Raw genomic sequence first — 20,643 nt, 5'->3', positions numbered from 1 at the left:
TATATATATATATATATGTGTGTGTGTGTGTTATAAAATAATATCAAGAACTACTTTATTTTTTGACCATCTGGTTTAGTATTTGACAGTTTTGTTCATAGCTGGGGTGTCATTCTTACGCTCCTTCTGATGGAAACTAACAATTCTTCATATAGTGAAGAATGCTGAAGACTAGTATCAGGGGAGCTGTGTAATCCGGTGTCACGTCTGACTTCAGTAATGCTGAACAGCAAAGGGCTGTTGAGATATAGAACACCTAAATATTTTTCAGTTGTTTCTAAAGAGACGCTTTTGTGCTTTTAATTCTGATAATATAAGGATGTATTTTACATTGTAAAACCATGTACATCACTAGAACATTCTTATTGCAGTTACTTTGTTTTGACAATGACACTTCACTTGCTGACAGCACTCATACATCTCTAACAGGCATGAGTAGTTCCTGTCCATTACTTCACTATAAAATTAAGCTGTGCATTTGGCTGTCATCTTCATATTAGCTCTTGGCAAGAGTGAGAGTCAGTAAATCAGACTCGGTGCTAGGCTTGTTTGTTTAAACTCCTGCAGGCTGCTGGTTGAACATGACAAAAGGTGGTTTTAATGTCTTCTGTGTTTGTAGCAAGCTCGTGGCGGCGTGCTGACGACAGGAGAGAAGAACGTGGGGAAGAACGTGAAACAGTTCGGCGGTCAGCTCCTGCCCCTGCTGCTCCTCCAGCTTCTGCTCCCCCGTCAGCATCGAAAGATCGAGAGAGAGATGGGGAGAAGGAGAAGGGATCCTGGAAAACAGAAAAGGAGCGTGAGCCCGTTCGTCGTACTAAAAATGAGACAGATGAAGAGGGGTGGACCACTGTACGACGCTAAGCGAATATCAAAACAGTTTAACCAATGTTTTAGCTCTGATTTGATCGAATCCACAGATTATATTTGTGCTTATAAACATTCTGAATGGGAATTCTTTAACAAATGTTTTGAGATAACACGAAAGCATGAGCTTGAATTACTTACTCATATAGATTGATCATGCACAAAACTCACAGCAGAAGGTTGGAAATTGAATGCCGGTTTTTGAAATCTCAAATGATGCTTACTTCATGGGTCATTTGTTGCTACAATAAAAAGAAGCAGGCTGCCTTGAGTAATGCCTCTGTTTCACACCAAAACAAGCTGACCTTTATATTTTTAGTCTGTCTTAATTTGGAATGGGATATTATCACTGAATGTGCATTTGAAAGCACCTCAATTCACACAGTGGAATTAGGGGAAAAGCAGAGCTGGATCAATTTCCATAATTTGCCAAAAAAAGGAAAAAAAAAATATATAACCCCCTCCCCCCCTCTTTTTACAATCTTTGAGGGCAGGCAGTTTGGGAGACATTTTATCATCTAAATTCAGTAAGTTGTTTAAATTTGAATTAAACACAACAAACGTTATGAGCATTAGCTGCACTGGGATCTTTTCTGTAGATTTACTTGAATACATGAAGCCTACGAAGCCATGTTGCAGTCATTTTTCCAGTAATGTATACTGCTGCAGTGTGCAGACACAAAACTCCAAGCTTTTACAATTTAAGTGTTTTGGTAAGCATATTGCTATGTATTTTCTGTTGCAATAGCACAACTGCTTTTCCATTACTGGATAATTCATGCCTTTCAAGGATTTATAAATATTGTCATATTTAAAATGTGTGGTTTTGGAGAAGTTGTTGAATTTTTCCCCAATTCTTTGTCTTCAGGGTAAATTCTTTCCCTTTCCAAAAGAAGTGATTTGTAGTAATGGCTGTGTTGACGTTGATTTTGAGATGAAGAAGAAAATTAACTATCTGGTCATACTGAAGCCAACACAGAACTTGCTGCTGTGTGTTTCTTCAATGATAAATAAACGACTTATGGAATTAGCTTCTACAGTGTCTTTTTAGTAACTTCCTGCAGTGCACTTCGATGTAGAACAGCTGTTAGGTTTTTTTTTGGTGTGTATGCATACCAGTTTCTATACTATCTGAAGGAGAATCTCAGAACACTTAGAGAGAAACTAGCCTGAGTTAAAGCTTGTTTAATTTTACTGTGTGTGAACATCAGTTGTAATGCTTTTCTTCTTGTCCTTTTCTGAGCTTTTCAGGACTTATTCATTTCTAAGGAAAACTTTGCTCTTAAGCCATCCAACCTGAGGGCCAGGTGATTGTAACTTTGGGAGCTTGTCACTTCATTTTGCCAAGTTCCAGGATTCCTCACTGTTTTCTGAACAACAATCAGTGATTGTACGCTCCCACAGAGGATGGCACTAGAGAATGGCATCCACTCCACCTCCTGGATTTGGGTAGCAGGCCATGGCTGCCCTTCAGGCACCTGTTGCTGTACCAACATTATTTGCTGTCAGATCATCACAGAATAGTGCCTGTTAAGTGCTTTGGCCCCACTTCTTACTGTCAAGTCAGACTCTGTTACTCTGAACCATGCTTACCCAGGCTGGTCTTGAAAAGCTCCAAGGAATGCTTGATTGCTCACACAGTAAAATAGCTTAAATATCTTTTCAGCCTCTACCTGTTGCCTCTCATCTTGTTGTCCACACAGTGCTGTAAATAGCCTGGCTTTATAACTGCCTTGGGGTACTGGCTGGTAGAATTCCCTCAAACTTTCCTGCTCCAGTCTAAGCCAGCCCTGCCCCCTCCAGCCCCTGTGGTCTTGGTGCTCTGCTGAATTTGTTCCAGTTTGGCACAAGCTTCCCCATACTGGAGGCAAACTGGGGCAGTAGTGAGGTCTCATGAGTCCTGAGTAGAGGAGAGACACTCCTCTAACCTGTCAGAAGAACCCATGGCTCTTGGGTTCTTCTCTATCATCCTAACCAGGGTGCAAGGATAAGGTAACATCATCTGGACTGCAGTTTCTCAAATGGTCTTTCTGGCCTTTTTTGAGCATTAGTGCCACATTAACTTTTACCCAGTCATCAGACAGTTGTAAAGAGTGACCGTATCTTCAGTTATGTATTTTAAATTTTATCTGTACAGCCATGTTTACATGGGGATAAATGGGGCCATTACACCAAATGAAACTCTTCCAGAGTTTGTGTTTTTAAATGGAAGTTGCTATATATGTTGGAACTCATTCAATGCTCAGGACCAGGCAGCATCACAAACGGCTGAAAGATGCAACTACACAGACATGTCCATGTATTTATTTCACTGCATGATCTTTTTAGATAACTGCAGTGGTCAGACATTTCATCTGACCAAATCCAACATCTAAAACCTGCACCTACTGCCAGCAGGGGCAGTCAGCCGCTGTGGGAAGGGGGGAAATTCAGCTGGGGAGCTGCTGGGATAGAGACCTTTAGTTCTCTCTGTAGTAGTAAAGGACCACAGTAATAAAAAGAACAGCAAGTTTTCCTTATGCAAATAAAGTGTAGGTTTGGTAAACCCCCAAAGTAAAGGTAGGTCATCAGTGAAATTCAGGTTTAAAACCCACCTGTTACTCAGCTACGAGTCCCCACAGCATGCAGTTTGTTACAGAACTGTAGGACATACATATGCTAGTGGCAGAACAAGTACTCAGTTCTCCCCCATTTTGCCATGCCAGGAACAGCTGCGACTGAAAGGCACCACACTTGCCTGACTTGAGCAGAAGTGAGTTATCCACACATCTGAAAGGAATTTTCCATCAGGCGGAGCCTGCTTTTTTGCTCAGACTGACACCACCAAGGGTGATGATAGGCTACCTGGTGCTCTGTTCATTCCTCATCAGAACATCACCATGGAAAAGATTCCACTGCTGATAGAACTAGGAATGTTTCCCTGAAATCAAGGGTTTTTCTGAAGGCAAAGTGCTTGCTTCAAACCAGTACCATACATCTTTAGATCTGCAGCTGCGTGCAGAATAAATGATAATGGCATCAGGCTCAACAAGACACCTTCTGTGGAGCATGTAATAGCTTCCAACGTGGGCTGCTGGCAGATGAAGGCACATGCTGTTCCTAGGAGTTAAGGTTACTACCACAAGCTGTCTCGGTCTCTATGTAAGCAGCATCTACGTAACAGGCTTTTAAGTGACCACGAGCAGGTGTGTCTGCCTGCTCAGTGCTGCAGAGTGTGCTGGTGTGCAGGAAATGGCTCTGGGAGCTCAGCCTGAACTAGGTTGGCTTCCCTCCCACCCGCAGCTGCTTTCTCCAGCCACTGCTGCTGCCTTACCTGCTGGGACCCGGCTCCCAGGTCTGATGCCACGCAGTGCAGGTACACACGGAGAGCAGGACTCTGAGCACACACAGCAGGAGGCACCATCACAAGAGCAGCTTTCTTCTCACCCAGGTGGAGGGCAGGGACAGGTGCTGCGCAAGGACAGGGCTGGCATCCAAGGCAGGGAGATGTTCTGCTGTCTTGACAAGCTCCCAGGCGGTGCAGTGGGGCAGTTGCTATGGGGTAGCTTAAGCAACAAACCAGGGGAGGCAGATGTATGGCAGCCCTCTCGGAATGTCCCGTCAGAAAGCATCTGAGATCTTTTCCTTACATCTTTCTTGCTTTTGTGTCCATGAACAGTCACCTCAATTGAAACGCGTCTACTCATTTTCAACATTCCCACAAGAAGCTAACAAAAAGACTTTTTTCCCCACAGCATTACACTGGAGCTCAATCCCAATCTGCGGTGCAGACAGACATCATAAAATCCAACACCTAAATCCTACCAGCTGAGAACCTGCAGGGCAAGCCTCATGGAAGGAGGGACAGCACACAGCTGGTATCATCACAACCAACAGGCAGCTCCATACAACCAGCTGTAGCCACAGCAAGATGTTACTTAATGCAAGTCCATTTACATTTGCTAATTAGACCTAATGCCATCGTTGAAGCAATCTGATGAAGCCTGAATAGAACACTTCCATCCACAACCCTGATCTCAGCTGCAGTTTTGAATAGTGACCCCTGTTCCCAATCCTGCACATCCTGACTGCTCTCCTGCCCATCCCACTTGCTTGCTTCAATCTCCCACCCTGCCGGGTAGCTCCCCAGGAGGAACTCACTCTGATACCTGTCACTTCTCACTTGCCCAGCTTCCCTTCCCATTAGGACCCGGTGACTTTCTCACCCTCAGCTGAATCTGGGTACAGCCATCTAGAGCAGAACCCTTCTGCACTGCCCTCCTGGCACCAAAGGGCTCCGAAGAGACCCACAGACCTGCTGCTGCCGCTCCTTCTCCTGTCTCAAGTTGCAATAAAAACAAATTCCCCACCTCTCGAGATCGACGCAGCCCCGTGCCAGCTCTCAGCACTTCCCGGAGCTGCGTCTCGTGTTCGGTATACGTGAAAGCTACTTGGTAACCACACGGGTGGATCTCCCCCCCGCATCCAAACAAAGCCACACTCTTCAGCCTTACAAACGCATCACCTTCCTTCCGTCAGTTTCGCACCGTGCTCTGGGTCTCCTCAGAAGCCCACAAACACACCAGAGTCCGCTCTGTGCCCCCCCCCAGAAGGGCTCACAGCGCAACCCCCAGTCCTTCGCCGCTCCAACCTCCCAGCCTCAAAGCCGTGCGTTACGCACAGGGAGCCGGGAGGCACTGTCCCGTTCCTCCCCCTCCCCGGATGCAGCCATTTAGCCGAGGGGCTGCCGACCACCGACCGAGAAACCCGAACGGTTCCAAGGACGAGGGAGCGGCTCAGAGCCCTTCCGTCCCCGCCGGACAGCGGGAGGCCGTTCCTCCGGGCCGGGCGGGCAGCGGGGAGAGACACCGCCCGCCCCGAGCGCCGCCCCCGTCGGGACTCGCGGCGAATCCCATTTTCTTAAAAACCACATATATATATATTTCTTACAAGAAACACGTACAGGGCGTCCCGGCCGCTCCGAAGCCGCCCGCCAGTCCCCCCGCGCCCCGCTCCTAGCGGGCTTTCTTGCCCAGCGCGGTCCGGGCGTGCCGGAGCTGTTTGGCCGCCTGCATTTTGGACAGCGGGCAGTACTTGATGGTGTGGGCATTGTCCCCGCTGGCGCCGCACAGGGGACAGGTGTAGCGGCGCAGCACAGGGCACAGCACGCGGCCGTCGGGTCCCTTCAGGATGTGCGTGGTGTACAGAGCCACCGCCTCCTTGTTGTTCCGGCAGAAGACGCACACCTGCAGCTCAGGCTTCAGCAGGCGGCCCGCGGCACGCGGGTGCGAGGGCAGCCGACCCGCCGCCACCACCACGCCCGCGCCCCACGCGTGAGCCGAGCCGTCCCGGCCCGCGTGCTCCCCCGAGCAGTCGAACAGCACCGCGGCGGGGCCGCCGCGCCCGGGGAAGGGGCTAAAGTCGGCGTAGCGCTCCTCCAGCAGCCCGTCGCCGTGGTGATGGTGGTGGTGCCGGCACAGCTCCAGCTCGTGCAAGTCCAGCGCGCCCTCGAAGTACGGCCCCGCCGCTTCTTCCTCCTCCTCCTCCTCTTCTTCTTCCTCTTCTTCGGCCGCCGCCACCACCACGGCGGGCGGCTCGGCGCCGAAGCCCTTGCCGGGGCGCACGGCCTTGGTGATGAGCGTGGCCAGCCCCAGGTAATCGTTCCACGAGTTGAAGACGTTTCCGCAGGCGCTGTGGCTCCGGCCGCCGTAGCGGGCGCCCGGCAGGCGCTCTACGGGAGGGAGGTGCCGGTGCGGCTCCAGCTTGCCGCCGGGGAAAGCCTCCATGGAGGGCGCCGTCCGGGAGCGCCCGCCCGCGCCCTCCACCGCGCGCCGGACCGCGGCACCGCCGCAACTCCACTCCCAATGCCGCCTCCGCTTTCTTCGGGAGCGCGCGGCTGCGCGACGCCCTTTAAATAGGGGCGGTGGCGGGAACGGAGGGGAGGGGTGCCCGCCGCTCTCTCATTGGCCGTCGGCCAGAGGCCCCTCCCGCTCATTGGCTGGTAGGAGGAGGGGAGGGGCGTGGCCAGACAAGGGGCGGTGAGGCGTGCGCGGCGGCGCAGGTGGCGAGGCACGTGTGCAGGGGCCGGGGAGGGATGGGGGGTCCCGGAGGGGGTCATTGTCCAAAAAGCTGTTGTTAGTGCCCCCAAAACATCCCTAATACTGTTAGTATCCAAAAAATTACTCCAAAACTCTTGTTAGTACCCCAAAAGCTATCAATATCCCAAAAGGCATTATTAGCACCTCCCCAAAAATAGTGTTGGTACCTAAAAATATGTTGGTTGTGTCCAAAAAGACATTGCTGGTACCAAAGTAACTATTTGAGCACCCAGAAAGCTGCTGGGGATGACTTTGTGTCAGCAATGCTGGTGTACTGCGCGTGGTACGTGGCATCCAATCTGGCACTGCTGTCAGTCCTTTCCCCATTGTAGAAATACAGCGGGGTTTGGGTTAGAAGGAACTCAAATCCCACCCAGCCCCAACCCCTGCTGCAAGCTGTGTGTCTCCCACAGATCAGCTGCCCAGCGCCCACCCAACCTGGCCTTGAGCACCTCCAGGGTTGGGATATCCACAGCTTTCTGGGCAGCCTGTGCCAAAGCCTCACCACTCTCTGAGTAGAGAATTACCTCCAGCCGAAACCTCCCCTCTTTTAGCTTGTAACACGTGGGGTTTTCTGCTCCCCCTCTTTGCAGGCATCTGGCTCCAAATCTGGGCTCTGAGTGAGATGGAGAGTCCAAGTAGCACATGATCATGTAGGCAAAGCGCACACTGCAGCAGAAAGTTACCTAGGCAGCCTAAGTACAGCTCTGCATTTGACTTCCCAGCAGAGTGACTTCCTTTTCCCTATCTCCAGCCGATCATTTTACAGCAGCAGCTGCATTCTGTGTTGGCTGTGGGTGGTTACAGCAGCAGGATTGCACTTCTCACCCTTTCTTCAGTCCTTCAACAAACACAGATAGACTATGGAGGAGCCAGGAGGAGCTGAAGGCAGGAAGAGAGCTGAGGCTCATTCTTTTGGGCTCTGCAGAGCTGACTGCTCCCAGTACAGCAACAGGGGATCACACTCAGTGGCCTTTTGGGGGCTGATAATGCAGTAGGAGCTACTGGCTCTTCTGTAGTCTTTCACTGAATTTAAAGAATGCAGAGTTGCAGACCACCAGCCGGGGTGGTGACCCAGACTGCTGCAGAACACAAATCCAAGCCAAGAATCAATTGTTTATCAACAGAAGCATATTTTTCCTGAGGATATGGTACCTCGCTTTTGTGTCTCGTGGAGAAGAATGTCAAAGGAGCCTGAAATGTGTACAGTTGATGAGAAGATCAGTTTTTATGAAAACCCAGCAGGTGCCTGGGTCTCACTGCTGTGGGCTGTGGGTTTGGGCTGCTGCTGATGCCCAGTGTCAGGGCTGCTTCTCACCTCTTGTAGTGTCAGGCTAGTGATGAATGTGGGCAAACACGTCTGTATGTGCATGCAGCTGACAGCCTCACCTGCAGATTTTCTCAGGGTTGGCAGATTCTGACAGATTTCAGAGGGCTGCAGGATTTTCGAAGCACAGAGATGTGACGGTGCCTTGTGACACGGGGTAAAATCCTTTTTGGTCAGTACCAGTGATAAAAATCCTGCTTGCTTAGGGAGGGAGGCCAACAGCCTCTGCACTGCCAGGACCGCCTGCACTTTGCTGCTCCTGTGCAAGGTCATGGACGTCAGAAGCAGAAAAAGCAGAGGTTTTCAGTTTTGGAAAAGTCTTTGGCTTCATTAAGAAGAGTATTTCAAATAAAATTTTGGCTAGACGCTCTACATTCCTCTGTGTATTCTGCCTCTCCAAAAATGACTGCTCCAGGATACGCTTCAGAGGGCTCAACGCTCACACGAGGATTTATTGCTCTGAGTTTCTGAGTTGGTTCTGAGCCTGAATTAGCAAATGATAGTGCATATTTCTAATAGCAGCAAGGATTCCGGCAGAATTTCTGAGCTCTGCCTGCCTGATTAAATCCACCGAGGGCTCCTGCTAAGCTCCGAGGCAGAGCAGCCATGCTAAATGCTGTAGGATGACTGCAGAATCAGTTGTGAAGGCTGTTTTATTGTATGAAGGGTTACCAGCAGAAGACGTATATGTGAGCTGATCCCAATGAGTGTCATATACACACTCAGTATAGTAGATAAATTCCTCATAGATTAATTTCACACGGTGAGGATAATAGTATTTCTCCTGACAACTTGATTAGATCTGTAAGAGAACTCCTGGTGAAAAAAAAAGGCATTTTGTTTTTTGTCAGGATGATAAGCATGATTTAACTGTGAGAGAAAAGCAACCAAAAAATCAGGCTTTCAGTGTTCTTGTCTTCCGTTTTGTTGTTTTGTGAAAGGAGTAATCAGAGGGTTTCCCGTTGTTTCGATTGCCCAGAGGATCTTGTTTTCTTCGTCTGAGATTGAAGTGTTTTGTGAAGCAGCTTTGCTACTTATTATATATGTTAACTACAAGGTTGGGACGAGATGGCCTTTAAGAGTCCCTCGAATGATTCAATGATTCCATGATATAATTGCCCAAGACAATTCCTCTTCACTCAGTGCAGCATAGACAAGCCAAAAAGTTGGGCAACCCCTGGTCTAAACATTTTGTAATTCTGATATTCGTGGGATTTTTGCCTTCATGGTACTCATGGAAAACTTCAAGACCTAAGATCTTGGGGAAAGGAGGCCTAGAGAAGCAGTGGATGTCCCATCCCTGGAAGCATTCAAAGCCATGTTTGGATGAGACCCTGGGCACCTGGTCTGATGGGGGGCAACCAGCCCACGGCAGTGGGTTGGAACTAAATGAACATTAAGGTCCCTTCCAACCTAAGCCTTTCTGTGATCTTACGATTCTGTGGGACAAGCGAGGTGCCTGGTGAGATGGGGACATGCTTTGTGCATGTCTGTGTGCACGGGGGGTGTCAGGGGCTGCAATTCATACTCAGGCACTTCACATCTCCCAGAAGCCTCTGTTGGGTTTCCAAATTCTTGTGCTCCTGTAGCTCACAAATCCCATTTGGAGTCTGACCTGAAAGCACAGCTTCATTTGTGTTCTCAGTAAGAATCGTTTTGTTCAAGCCTTAGGGTGCTTTTGATTTTTTTTTCTTCCTGAAGGGATAAACCACTAATTATACATGGAAACTGTACCTCAAAGATCCATCTTAATAATATAATTGTAGTAGCAAAGTAACCAGTATGATTATGTGCATCGTTGCACTTTTCTGCCATTAACCAGCTTTTCTTGGTTAATGAAGTTAGTAAAACCTAGAATGTGCTTTGCTGGAATATATCCAGTGGAATCTCATTATCACCTACAAGCCTTTATAATTGGGATGATAATGTGCAAAGCATTATATTGCTGATAAATGAGATACGATTAAGAGGGGGCAAAGTTCTGCTCTCAGACACACGTGACAGATCCTGAGGCTTTGGTGTGTGTCAGTGGAGTGCCTGCAGCCCCATGTCCACCTTGGGGCTGCAGACGAGGGGCACTTGGAGCAAGGCCAGCAGCAAAACTACTGAGAGCTGTGACCCCTCAGGAGAGGTGCAAGGAATCGGTGCTGTCAAGGCAGGAGGAGGCTGCAGTGAGGCATGAAAATGGTCTTAAATGCCTTCAAAGAAGGATATAATCTGTCCTGCATGATCCTGTTGGCTAGAACATGGAGGAATGGGTTTAGAGCACTCCAAAGGTGGTTTACATTGGGTATTATGGAAACACAGGACTAGACCAACTGCTTGGACCAAGGTGTGTCTAAAGGGCCTCTACCTTTGGCAGGCACCAGGAGAGGCTGAAGTTGGTGAGCTGGTAGAGACATGCTGAGTGTCATAGGTGGCTGTGATTCCAGGAGCCAAATGGCTGCTGCCTCTGCAAGGATGTCCTGGTTCAGGGTATGTGCAAGTGAGAAGCTATCAGCACAGAGACCAGAGATGTACCCAGTGCTTGCACAAGAAGAGATCAGATCTGCCAGGCATCTGTGGTCAGGATTGCACTTACACCCCTTATTTGCTTGGAAAAATTGTCAGAACTTCCAGTACAAGGAACAGAGGCATATAACAGTCACAGAAGCAAAACAGAGCACTATTTTGTTGGATGGCATAGGTCACAAAGTCTCTTCTTTTTGTATTTGTTTAGTTTCCAGTACGTATTTTTAGAAAAAAAAAAAGATCCAAACTTCAGTCAGAAGGATCTTTAATGAAGAATCAATCTGTTTGCTCCAGCTCTGGCTTTGGGAATAAACTCATTATTTGCACAGTTGAACATCTGGCCCATCTTCCCAATCAGATCTTGTCTATTTTCAGCATTAGGGTTGTCCTATGTTAACTGAGGACTCTGATCTCAATATTGCATTCTCCCTGTAAACACCAGTAGTCTTTGACCAAATCATCCCTTAACCTCCTCTCTTTGTAAGATAAATAGACTGAGCTGAATCTGTAATAGCTGTTTTGCCATCCTTCTCATTCTGAACTGTCTGACAATTACCAACATCCTTCATGAACAGTAGGCTTTAGCATGAACACAGCCCTCCAGCATGAATGACACCAGGCATGCCAGGAGCACAGGTATATCTTAGTGTTTTGCTATGGTACTGTGCTCGAATATTGTGTGTGACTGCATAAGAACATAGAAATAGGTTCAGACCAAAGATACATCTGGCTTGGAATCTTGTTTCTGGCAGGAGCTTGTCGTGGGTGGATACTGAAGTGTGGTATTTCCCTTCAAAGGCTCCTCCTTATCAGTTGCCAGCTTTAAAAAATAAGGGCACAAACTGAAATTCCATGCAAAGCTTTTGGTACTCACATGTTTCTGATGTCTTAATTGGTATCTTATGCCCGTAGCTTTTCAGCATTTGTATTTGCCCAGGATGTTAAACTGTGAACCAGAATATCTGTATCTCTGGTAAGGTTCTTGGAAAGGAAATGTTTAGCTCTCCCTGAAGCCATGAAAGGCAGGATGAGAGCTATGCCAGGCATGTCCCTGCTCCCCAGGAAGGCAGTACAGCAGCAGGATGGCTCAGCAGAGGCTGCTCCACACCCCAAAAAAGACCATGGGAGGGCACACGTATTAACCAGGCAGAGTTAACACAGCATCCCTAACCCTGGTTCTGCATCTATGGTGGTCATGCTTGTGCCTGCTTATCAGTTTGGCTATACCATCAACAATTCCCAGGCCACAGCCCTGCCCGTTTCACATGGGGCTGTGCAGCTCAATGCAGCTGCACCAAAACAGGCACTGCAGGTCCCATGGTGGTGACAAACCCTCTTCCTTGGTTATCGCTCAGTGTTGTGTCATCTGCAACTTTAGCAGAGCATGGTTTCACATTTTCTTCCAGTAAAGATGTTACAGCTGAGAATCACCATGGAGCATCTTGCAAACTACAGAGTGATGATTCCTTCTTTATGGTTGCAATTCGAGATGTCAGCTGGTTTTCGGGTTGCCTGCGTTGTACCAGGTTAGTTTTGCACTGCTCTAGTTTCTCAGTTGGCGAAGCGTACAAACTTCAGTGCCTTTTAGCATGTTGTTGTGTGGATGTTAGATCAGGTGTCACTGCACTTCATCATCTCGCAGTTAAAGGACAGTACACTGATTTAGTAGGACGTGCTTTCCATAAACGTATACCTGGTGTTTATGCACTGCTGTCTTACCACAGCTGCTGGGCTGCTGGGAAGAAGTCTGAGTGGGCGTTTTGGACCATTTCAATACAAGATTACCTAAAATAAGTTATAATCCAGTTTCACAGATTTTTTTTCTTTGTATGAAACTTTCAAGGGAAAAAAAACCACCAAGATTTCCAAGGGTACAGTCAGTGCTGGGTGGAGAAGCAGCGATGTTTGAGTTTCAAGACAGTATTGGTATGTCAAAAACCAAAGGCACGCTTGGTGGTGGTGGACAAGACTGGTGATGAGGAAATGAATTTGTCTGCTCTGGAAGGAGGTGAGGAAAAGCCATTGCTTTAAGGCATTGAGAGTAACAGCAGAGCCAGGAGAGGCCAGTGAGAGCATAGAGACGAGACACAGAAAAAGTCTAATTTAAAAACGCTTAAATGCCTTTTCCTGAACAGGCAGAAAAATTGATGTTATAGGCCAATTTTCAGATGAAAATGCATATGCACAAATGCAAATGCACATCTCAAGCTTGCCCTCGGATTCGAAAGTCAAGTTCATGAAATTCTGATACCACTGAAAGTAATAGGAAAACTCCTGCTAACTTCATCTCTATTTATTATAATCACTTGCCATTTATTATAATCATATCATTAAGGCAATTGAGACATTAAGTGCTGTGCTGACAACGTATTTCACTTTTTTGTCTCACTATGCAAGTTTAAGGGGTGAAAATGACAAAACCTCGATCATAACTTTGCACTGTGGAAGAGTGAGTGCCAAACACGCTTCTGGTGCTTTCTCTGGTATAAGGAAGGAGGGGAGGCCCCCAGGTTGGGGGCTCTGTCTTGGCATTATATTGCTTACTTTTTTTTTCCTTTTCCTTTTTGTTTTGTTTTGTTGGTTTTTCTTTGTATAAATGTCTATTTGTTACAGTTTTACCAGTAATTTCACAGTTCTTGACATCTAACATTTTGTTCCTAAAAGCATCTGAGGAAAGCATAAAATACTTGTCTGCTGGTATGTTTAGTTGTGGGAAGATTCCTCTGCCCTGCTGATTTCTGGAGGTGTCACCTTGGTTTTCTTGGCAGCTTTGTCTTAGTACCAAATAATTACGGCTTCTGAGAGTAACACGAATGCTCTTCCATCAGAAAAAGAAGAGAATGTGAATAGACACAATTGTTTCCAAAGGTAATAAGCAACTTTCCTCTAAATTTAACACCCATAACATTGTAAAAACTGAAACCGACAGCTACTGAAAGCTAATATCATTGAACTAATTTTATTCAAGGTTATAAAATAACAATGATAATAAAAAATGAACAGCATGGAGATTTGGTTGAATTTTTCTTTAGATTTACGATGCTCTTGAGAACCTACGTACATATTAAATCTGTACTGTAACCTAACTGTATCCCTTTGAAAACAACATACTTGTAAGCTTTTGCTGAAATTGTAGTGTTTAATACATCTGGCATTCATCAGCATTTGAACAGCAGTTTTAGAACTTTATGGTTGGTTGAAAATGCCTCTTAGTGTAGTTTCAGCAACCGTAGCTGTCAGAACTATAGAGATGGGGTCTCATCCGTCTTGAAATCTAACACTTCAATGTGTTCATTTCAACATTTCTGACATTATCCAGAAACTCAGAAATTTTAAAAAGTGTTGCTGTTTTCTACTGAGACGTGCAACCAACTCCAGAGGTGGTGGGGCTGTTCCTCATGAGCACGTCAACATGCACAACACGTACTCACAGGTACAGAACCCAGGTGGTTTTAGATAGACAGCCACTTTGATTGCGGCCATCGTTTAGGTGTGGAGGAATGCTGGTGAAACGAGGAAGTCTGCAAGAGGGAGAATGAGAATTAGAGAGGTTCCACTCAACAGGAAACAAAAAGTGAAATGAAACCTCTGCTAGGACAGAGTTGTTTGTTATTAAAGGAGTTTTAACATCTGTCAGGAACCCTTATTCTCACCGTTACCTGTGGACAGAGTAGCTGTTTTGTTGCTGCAGCTTTCAGCTATGTTGCGACTGTCATGACACTGTGATGGAAACATGCTCAATGTGTTTTCAAATATAATAATAATAATACATGAGGGTCTCCATTTTGATAGAATGAAGCAACTAGGAATTTAATTAATTGGTCTTAAATTCTATCTTGCTGCTGAGACTGCTGTGATTGCAGTTATGGAGACTTTCACTTACACTAAACCAGTTTTGCTGGTGAGACCAAAGGACAGCTGCTGATACTTCAGTATATGAAGAATCTGCGTAAATTCCAGAATTAAACAGCAGTCTGTGCAGGATTGTATAGGAGGTGGTGATTGTTTTCCTCTGCACCTGAATCTTTGGGTGTTTATTAAGTATGGCCTGAACTGTCATCTTAGGGCAGTTTTGTACCCCTGTTCACTGGCAGCAGTGTCAGAGAGCTGCATCTACTGGGATGTCTACTTGAATGCTTCATACAATAGTCTTCACACTAAGAGAAGATACCATGGGCTAGACTTTTTGCATGTTTAATACGGACATTTTTGTGTGACTTTTTTTAATGTCTTCGGAAAACAGCAGTGCTATTTTCCTGGATGTGCTCCTGTTGCTTTCCTTTGCTGATTGCTAACATGCTAGGAGGAGATCAGGCATATTTTTATCTTATTGTAACAAAATGAGTTCCATGGAAACGGCAGCAGGGGAAGCCTGCTGAGCAGCTGGAGGTCAGAAATCAGCCCACGTTTAGAAATGAAGAAAGGCAGCATGGTGGGGCATGGCTGCCTGCATTCACTGCTCTGGGGCTGGTCACTTCAACCTGCAGCAGGTTGGCTTAAGGCAAACTTTCTGCAAATCATGACATTCAGTTATGCCATCTGTAGACCATCACACATAGGCTGGATGTGTGACTATGGTGAAAGAGCTGGGGTTGTCACCATGGGGTGACCACAAGCCCTACATACAGCTGTCCTGTTTTTTCATGTCAGTGTATCACGTTTGTTGCCAAAACCCACTCGGGGCACCTAGATCTGGAACCCTAGAGAAATTTGTTAAAAAAGGAGTGTGAAATAGGAAGGTATGGGTTGGCTTCCGCTCACCCTACAGAGCACTGGGGTGCCGGTGGGGCAGCGGGTGCATCCCCAGCTGCAGGCTCATTGTTTCCATGGCAACGCAAGATGGCAGGCCTGCCCTGCTCCTCACAGTGCAAAATGCCGGGTTTTGTCCATCGGCTGAAGGCAGCCATGCTGCCCTAGTGACAAAAGTAAACAAATTACTTAGAAGGACACTCAGGAGAAAAGCCACTTGGTAGTGTTTTATCTGCCACCGACTGGGGCGATCCCTTCACCACGGTGAGGGAAAGAGATAAGAACAAACTGACTCTCTCCACCACACTCCAGCCACCATCTCCTCCTTAGCCTGGTTGCTTTATTGCCTTTACCAATTTCTACTTAGCTTCTCACTTTGTCTTCTTGTTTATTTGTGGCTTTCTCCTGGCAGCAGTGGAGAGAAAATCTTATTTCTTTGTTGCTGCTTTTTTTTTTCTTTTTCTCAGTGCCAAATCTGATGAAGGTGACACAAACTGTCAGGAGAATTGGTGGCATCAAGGGAGGCCTGATGCTACTCTTCTGACTGGAGTGGGAGAGTTTGCAGGCTCTCTGTTGCGAGGAAATCCCCGTGGATGTGGTTCAGCATCTGTAGTGTAAGTGCTGTGCCCTGGACTGTATGTGTGCAAGTCAAGTCATGAGGGAGAATGGGAAGAAGACACTTTTCCCATTGTGCAGGTATGCAAGCATCTTAGTGTCTCCAATATATTTCTTCCTCATGCTTAAAGGGTCAAAGACATGCATACAAGTGCAGCAGAAAGCCTGTGGGAGGGAGGAATCAAAACCTGACCACATTTGTTAAACCTTGGGTTAAGTCCCTGGAGCATAGGGACTTTCTGCCTCCTCCCAAGGCTGTAATTTCGTTATGATCATTCAAGATAATAACCTCGCTGGACACTCACATGGTAAGATGGAATTTGACAAGGCTGTGGTTAGAGCTGGTTGTTTTATATGGAACAGAACTGTCAACAGACTTTATTGAAGAGGAGAGTGTAGATTTACAGTGTAAATGTTCAGCACAAAGGTGACAGTGCAAAAGGCTTTTATAGGCAGCATGAGGGGGATGCAGGCTGGCAGTGGCACCATGGCAGGGAGCAGTGATCCTCAGACTGGGGAGGATTCAAAGGAGAGATGATGAGGAGTAGGTGACGTTAGACTTGGCAACTGGTATCCAAGGAGGGATCCACACTCCTCTGGGCACTGTGCCCTGATTTCATAGCCTTTTAGCATCCAGCTGAGAGGCATAGTATCTTTGAGGAGAAATGCTCTAGTGCAATAAGTAATGTTTGCCACACTCTGATGAGAAGTGCAGGCTACTTGTGTATATTTCTATGTATCAGGTGTGTTAGAGCTTAAACTGAAGCCCACAGAAATAAACAGAAGAACTCCCATTTATTTCATTGGCTGTGGCATTTCCTATATGGAAAACGTCCTGCACATTTTCTAGCTATGAGGCCTCCCAGGAATTTCCACAGCTCCCAGGCATATGCCTGTCTTTAACCCCTGTACAGAGTCACAGTGGTGAGGGCTGAGTCTCACTCTTCCCCAGCTCCTTCCCTGCTCTGCCCAGAGTCCCAGTGAGCCAATGTGAACCACAGAACGACTGAAAGGACATTGCCTCATCCATCCATGCCCCAAGCAGGGGCAGCTTGGGCAGGCTGCTCAGGAGTGAAAAGCCTTTTGCTCCTCTGTGCAAGATGCCAGTGTTCAGTAGGCAGTGCAGAGTGCCTGTCCCTTGGGCTCTGTGTGGGTGCAGCACGCTCACTGACATCATCCTACACTATCTGCAGCAGCTGCTGTGCCTGCTTGTTCTGCTTGCCTGATGTTTTCCAGGCAGCTTGGAGTTGGGCAAGATGGCAGCGTGCAGGGGAACAATGAAGCTACATTTGTTGCAGGTGCTTCAGGAAGAGCCAAAAGCCCTCTGCGATCCAGCTATTACATTCAGGCTTTAAAAGCTAGCACAGCAGGGCTCTCTCCATTTTAGTCTTTACATTTCACAAGCATTACTGTGCCATTCATTCCACTAACACCTGAACCCACTGCATCCTCCTGTGAAAAGAGCATTTCTATCTCCTTTTATGGTAGGAGACTCCAAAGGTGGGCAGTGGTTACAGAATCTGTCCATAGTCAAACAGTAGGGCTGTGAAAGAGCCGTAAATAGGTTTGTTTCCCTTGTCCTGGGCCTTAATTCACAGAAAAATCCTTCCACTGCAGTGAAGCAAGTCACATTGGGCTGCAGCTTTTGTGACTCTGCGTTAGTGCTGTAGTTCATAGACCTCCCTCATTAAATGGTCACATGCTGCAGACTGAATGCCAGGCTGACCTTCCAGCCTTTGCTTGCAGGCTGGAAAGGCAAAATGTTGGCGCTGAAAAACTCAGCTTTCATTAAGCACTGCCTGAAATCAGCTAATCTCATTTGACTGAACATAGAAACAGCAATACTGTAAATGAAGGGGTTTGGTGCTTGGGTTAGCATGGGGGTATGACAACATCAGAGACTGTCCCAGCTTTGCTGAAGCCAGCAGCAACCTCCCACTGGCTCAGCTTTTGGGAAACTATTTTAGCAAAGCCAAGAGAGAGATGAAACTGCAGAACACACGGCTGGTAAACAACAATCCCATCTGGAAACAGCAAATGAATAAAATACACTTGACCTCTGCTATCATCAGGGAACTTTGCCATCCCCAGGTAACAGGAGTTTAAGTGTCAACTGCCAAAACTGGGTGGTTATGGTAAGTGATGAGCTGGTCCATAAAATTCTTTTTCATCTTACTTTCAATAGCAAGTGAGCAATGTGTACTTTCCCTCTTTAGATCCCTGAGCTAGCACATCTTCATGGTGTGGCTTGCTTTCTTCTGACTTCCTTTTTAAGACCAGCTGTGTGGATCTGTCTGTCACTGCTTTGGGAACTATACTCATGGTTTTATCTGCTTTGTGTGTATATTTCTTTATGCCAGCAACTGTCTTTCTGCTTGGTTTGTCAGCAGCACCTAGCACAGCACTCAGGAGCTGTCACAAGCTGAATGATAAACAGTAATAAATCTCTGCCCCTCTCCAGTAGCTGCAAGGAGGTTGTGTCCCATCAGCCTGGGAGATCTTTGCAAGCAGCTGTGCTTACAGAGTACATGATGGAGGGTCAGAATTGTCTCAGTATCATCTACTTAGCAGCAACAACTTCGCATAGTTCTCACTTTACATTGGCTTGTTTACAGTCAGATTCAGGCCTCCCCACAATAAGGGATGTTTGTCTCGAGGTTTCTTTGCTTTCCAGCATGTTGGTGGAGCTGGCTGTGGTCACTCTCTGTTCATATCACAGCAGTGGATTGGGATGCACAGCACAGGGATCCTGAGCACAGCTGTGTGTGGTGTATGGATGCAGGACAGATGTGTCACCAGGATTCTAATTAAGTTAGGGGTGCAGAGAAAAATAACTCAAGTGTGAAAGGAGCATGTCTTAAAATGAGCATTTTGCTAAATGGATTTTCTCCTCTGATTCACTGCTCGATGCAGGATTTCAGCCTCCCCTGAGCAGCTCATTGTTCACTTGTTTTTTTTCTCTATTAATAAATATGCACAAGCACTTAAATGGAATAATGTGTTTTGTGGAAAAAAAAAAAAAAAAACAACACAAAAAACCCCAACACAACAACTTGACGTCCTACTGGGGAGAAAAAGCTGTGCAGAGAAAAAGAGCTGGCTGATTCCTGTTTGTTGAAATAAATTTGTCACTTATGCTTAGCTCCTGGGGCTTTGCTGCATGGGGCAAGAGAAGTTTAACTGCTACTCTTGCTTAAGGCACACTGTTATGTCAGTATTTAACAGGAGAATTGACTCAGGATCAGGCTCATAACACGCATAGTGAACAGTGGATGAGAAAGTAATTTTTGGAGCAGATTGTAGTTTGGAATGAGCAGGGAAAGTGGCATTACAAAAAAGTTTATTTCAGAGATCTTTGTTCCTTAAGGGGGTGTTTCATCTTCTTGAACAATTGTCTAACACAAGCAGCCATCACTTGTGGGTGTGACTTGGGGGTTCTCTCCTTTTTTCTCCTCCCATTGCTTCTTGGATGTTGCATGTTTGCCAGGATTTCCTTTTCATGCTGGAAGGAATCTCACAGTAACTCTGAAGTTACCTCACCATAGGGAGACATTACAGGAAGTTTTCTCTTGGGCAGACAGCAGCTCTCAAAGGACTGATCTCCTCAGAGCTCCTGGGTAGAGGCCATACTTTGTACTAATAGTGGATTATGGTGACCACTGGTGCTTTTGGTGATTATTCCTGTGAAGCTGTTCTTTCTTTCCTGGTGTGTGCATGTGTCTGCCTGCTGTAGGCAGAGGGATAGCCTCTTAACTCTGTTCTCACTGCCAATGCAAGCTATGGGGCACCCACAGCTTATCTTCTTCTGAGGACTCTGTGCTGTCCTCTGTCCCACAGTTCTCATTGCTGTGAGTCTCCCATGCCAGGTAAATGTGCCGCAGCCTGCAGCTTCTCCATCAGTGCTTGTCTTGTCCTTCTGCCGCCTTCCCAGAGAGGTGTGCAGGAGGCTTTGGCCATCACGGTGAGTAGGTTCATCCTCAGACTGCCAGGAGAAGCAGGCTGGCTCCCCGGGGTCCCCTTGCAAGGGGAAAAGCCGGGGATGTTTGAACGAGTCCAGTACATTAATAAGCCAGGCTGCCCCACATAGCAGGAGCAAAAGTGGGACAGCCAGCATGCTGCTAATTTTACACAGGTCCAGGGGGATTTTTTTCCTGGGAAGGGTGTTATGATTATTTTGTGCTCTGAAGTGCCTAAAATTAATGTTTGTCAGAATCAAGATCCTCTTGAAAGCTTCACCCTACCCATCCCAGGCCTTGGGAGAGCTCCATGCACAGGAGGGGAAGCACTGTCTCAGGATCCCTCAGCCTGGCAAAAAAAAAAAGACAGAAATGTGGAGGAGCACTGAACCAGTGGAGGATCCCCAGCTCTGCCAGAGCTCCTGGCTTACCCACTGTGCTATCTCCATGAGCTGAATGAGAGCCAACGAAGTCCCGGTGAGCCCAGCACTCTGTGCACCCAGCAGAGCCCCAGTCCCCTCCTGGTGGTACATTACTGAGTGCC

The 20,643-nt window shown here is 47.0% G+C and overlaps 2 protein-coding genes across 2 annotated transcripts in view; one reads left to right on the top strand and one right to left on the bottom strand.

Annotated features, from left to right (window-relative positions):
- Window positions 1-1,895, top strand: part of EIF3A (eukaryotic translation initiation factor 3 subunit A) — a 29,677-nt gene extending 27,782 nt beyond the window's left edge. The window contains exon 22 of the mRNA XM_042863653.1: window positions 620-1,895. Within this exon, the coding sequence (XP_042719587.1) occupies window positions 620-861 (242 nt within the window). The 3' untranslated portion in view covers window positions 862-1,895. The remainder of the gene's footprint in view (window positions 1-619) is intronic.
- Window positions 11-6,639, bottom strand: NANOS1 (nanos C2HC-type zinc finger 1). The gene is made up of 2 exons (XM_042863654.1): window positions 4,178-6,639; window positions 11-776 (listed from the first exon to the last, which is right to left on the bottom strand). The coding sequence occupies exon 1, from the start codon at window positions 6,627-6,629 to the stop codon at window positions 5,859-5,861; it is 771 nt and encodes a 256-aa protein (XP_042719588.1). The 5' UTR covers window positions 6,630-6,639; the 3' UTR covers window positions 11-776; window positions 4,178-5,858.
- Between the last annotated feature and the right edge of the window lie 14,004 nt (window positions 6,640-20,643).

The sequence above is a fragment of the Lagopus leucura genome, unplaced genomic scaffold (genome assembly GCF_019238085.1).
Source record: "Lagopus leucura isolate 7727_CA_CO unplaced genomic scaffold, USGS_WTPT01 Super-Scaffold_741, whole genome shotgun sequence".
Lineage (NCBI taxonomy): Eukaryota > Metazoa > Chordata > Aves > Galliformes > Phasianidae > Lagopus > Lagopus leucura.
This window is presented reverse-complemented; position numbering and strand designations above follow the sequence as displayed.

Bases quoted from the DNA above. Each gene is read 5' to 3' on its own strand.
- NANOS1 (XM_042863654.1), bottom strand. From the start codon at position 6,629: ATGGAGGCTTTCCCCGGCGGCAAGCTGGAGCCGCACCGGCACCTCCCT.